The 1723-nt window shown below is 41.7% G+C and overlaps 1 protein-coding gene across 1 annotated transcript in view; it reads left to right on the top strand.

The window, feature by feature from the left end:
* LOC137639842 (L-threonine 3-dehydrogenase-like) overlaps positions 1 to 1723 on the top strand; it is a 37019-nt gene that overhangs the window by 16721 nt on the left and 18575 nt on the right. The window contains exon 2 of the mRNA XM_068372088.1: positions 914 to 996. Within this exon, the coding sequence (XP_068228189.1) occupies positions 914 to 996 (83 nt within the window). The remainder of the gene's footprint in view (positions 1 to 913; positions 997 to 1723) is intronic.

Here is a 1723-nt window from a genome sequence, read left to right as displayed (position 1 = left end):
CACACTAACACACGCACATACTCTCTCGAAGAGATGTAAAGACCCTTAGCTAAGTAGTACTTTTAAGAATTTCGTAATTCTCTCTCTCTCTCTCTCTCTCTCTCTCTCTCTCTCTCTCTCTCTCTCTCTCTCTCTCTCTCTCTGAGGTCTAAAGCCTCTTAGATCTTCCCGTTCAGTAAATTTGTACTATTAAATATCAAGGTTTCAATTTCAAACCAATAGTGAAACCTAGTATATTTTTATCATAAACCCCCCTCTCTCTCTCTCTCTCTCTCTCTCTCTCTCTCTCTCTCTCTCTCTCTCTCTCTCTCTCTCTCACACACACACACACACACACACACCACTAACACACGCACATACTCTCTCGAAGAGATGTAAAGACCCTTAGCTAAGTAGTACTTTTAAGAATTTCGTAATTCTCTCTCTCTCTCTCTCTCTCTCTCTCTCTCTCTCTCTCTCTCTCTCTCTCTCTCTCTCTCTCTCTCTCTGAGGTCTAAAGCCTCTTAGATCTTCCCGTTCAGTAATTTTGTACTATTAAATATCAAGGTTTCAATTTCAAACCAATAGTGAAACCTAGTATATTTATATCATAAACCCCCCTCTCTCTCTCTCTCTCTCTCTCTCCTCTCTCTCTCTCTCTCTCTCTCTCTCTCTCTCTCTCTCTCTCTCTCTCTCTCTCTCTCAGGTTTACCAATTTCGTATTTGTAATCAAGAATTAATATTAAAGCAATATCAAAACTCAGTGTATTTTTGATTATCAGAAACTATTATTGCCATCCAAGTATAGAATTTGCATTAAGAAACAAAAGAGCAAATTATCCAATTGATTTTGAATCTAAATCTTTGTCAATTCATTCTCGGATGATACGAAACTCAACCTTGATTTATTTCTACCATTCGCCCATATTTCCAGGTTCTCATATCGGTAGAACTAGCAGCTATTTGCGGATCTGACATACACACGCTAGTAGGCCAGAGATCAACACCGCATCCATGGTAAGGACTAACCTTGAATTTTAGGATCTAAGGCAATGGGTAATCCTGCAGTAGCACAATATCCTACTACCTAGTGAGTTATGGGGTCCTTTGACTGGCCTGACAGTACTACATTGTGCCCTTCACTCTGGTTACGGTTCATTTTTATGTTGCCTACACATTACACCAAATAGTCTGGCCTTCTTCTTCTTCTTCTTCTTCCCAGCTTTATCCCTATTCGGGGTCGCCGTTTCTAATGAGTCTCTTCCATCTCCCTCTGTCCTGTGTCATTTCCTCCCATACTCCCTTCTCCCTCATATCATCTCTAATGCAATCTCTCCACCTGGTCTTAGGTCTTCCTCTCCTTCGTGTTCCATCCACCTCCACGTCCATCACTTCTCTTGCCATGTGTTGCCCTTCTCTTCTCATCAGGTGGCCATACCATCTTAACCTTGCCTCTGGCCTATTCCTTCCAAATTCTCCTCTGTCCTCATACACCTGACAACACTGACATTACCAAACAATTCCTCTTCACCCAAGGGGTCAACTACTGCACTGTATTTGTTCAGTGGCTACTTTCCTCTTGCTAAGGGTAGAAGAAAGACTACCTATGGCAAGCAGCTCTTCTAGGAGAAGGACACTCTAAAATCAAACCTTTGTTCTCTAGTCTTTGATAGTGTCATAGCCTCTGTACCATGGTCTTCCATTGTCTGGGGTTAGACTTCTCTTGCTTGAGAGTATTCCATAT

This window comes from Palaemon carinicauda, chromosome 1 (assembly GCF_036898095.1).
Source record: "Palaemon carinicauda isolate YSFRI2023 chromosome 1, ASM3689809v2, whole genome shotgun sequence".
Taxonomy (NCBI): domain Eukaryota; kingdom Metazoa; phylum Arthropoda; class Malacostraca; order Decapoda; family Palaemonidae; genus Palaemon; species Palaemon carinicauda.
This window is presented reverse-complemented; position numbering and strand designations above follow the sequence as displayed.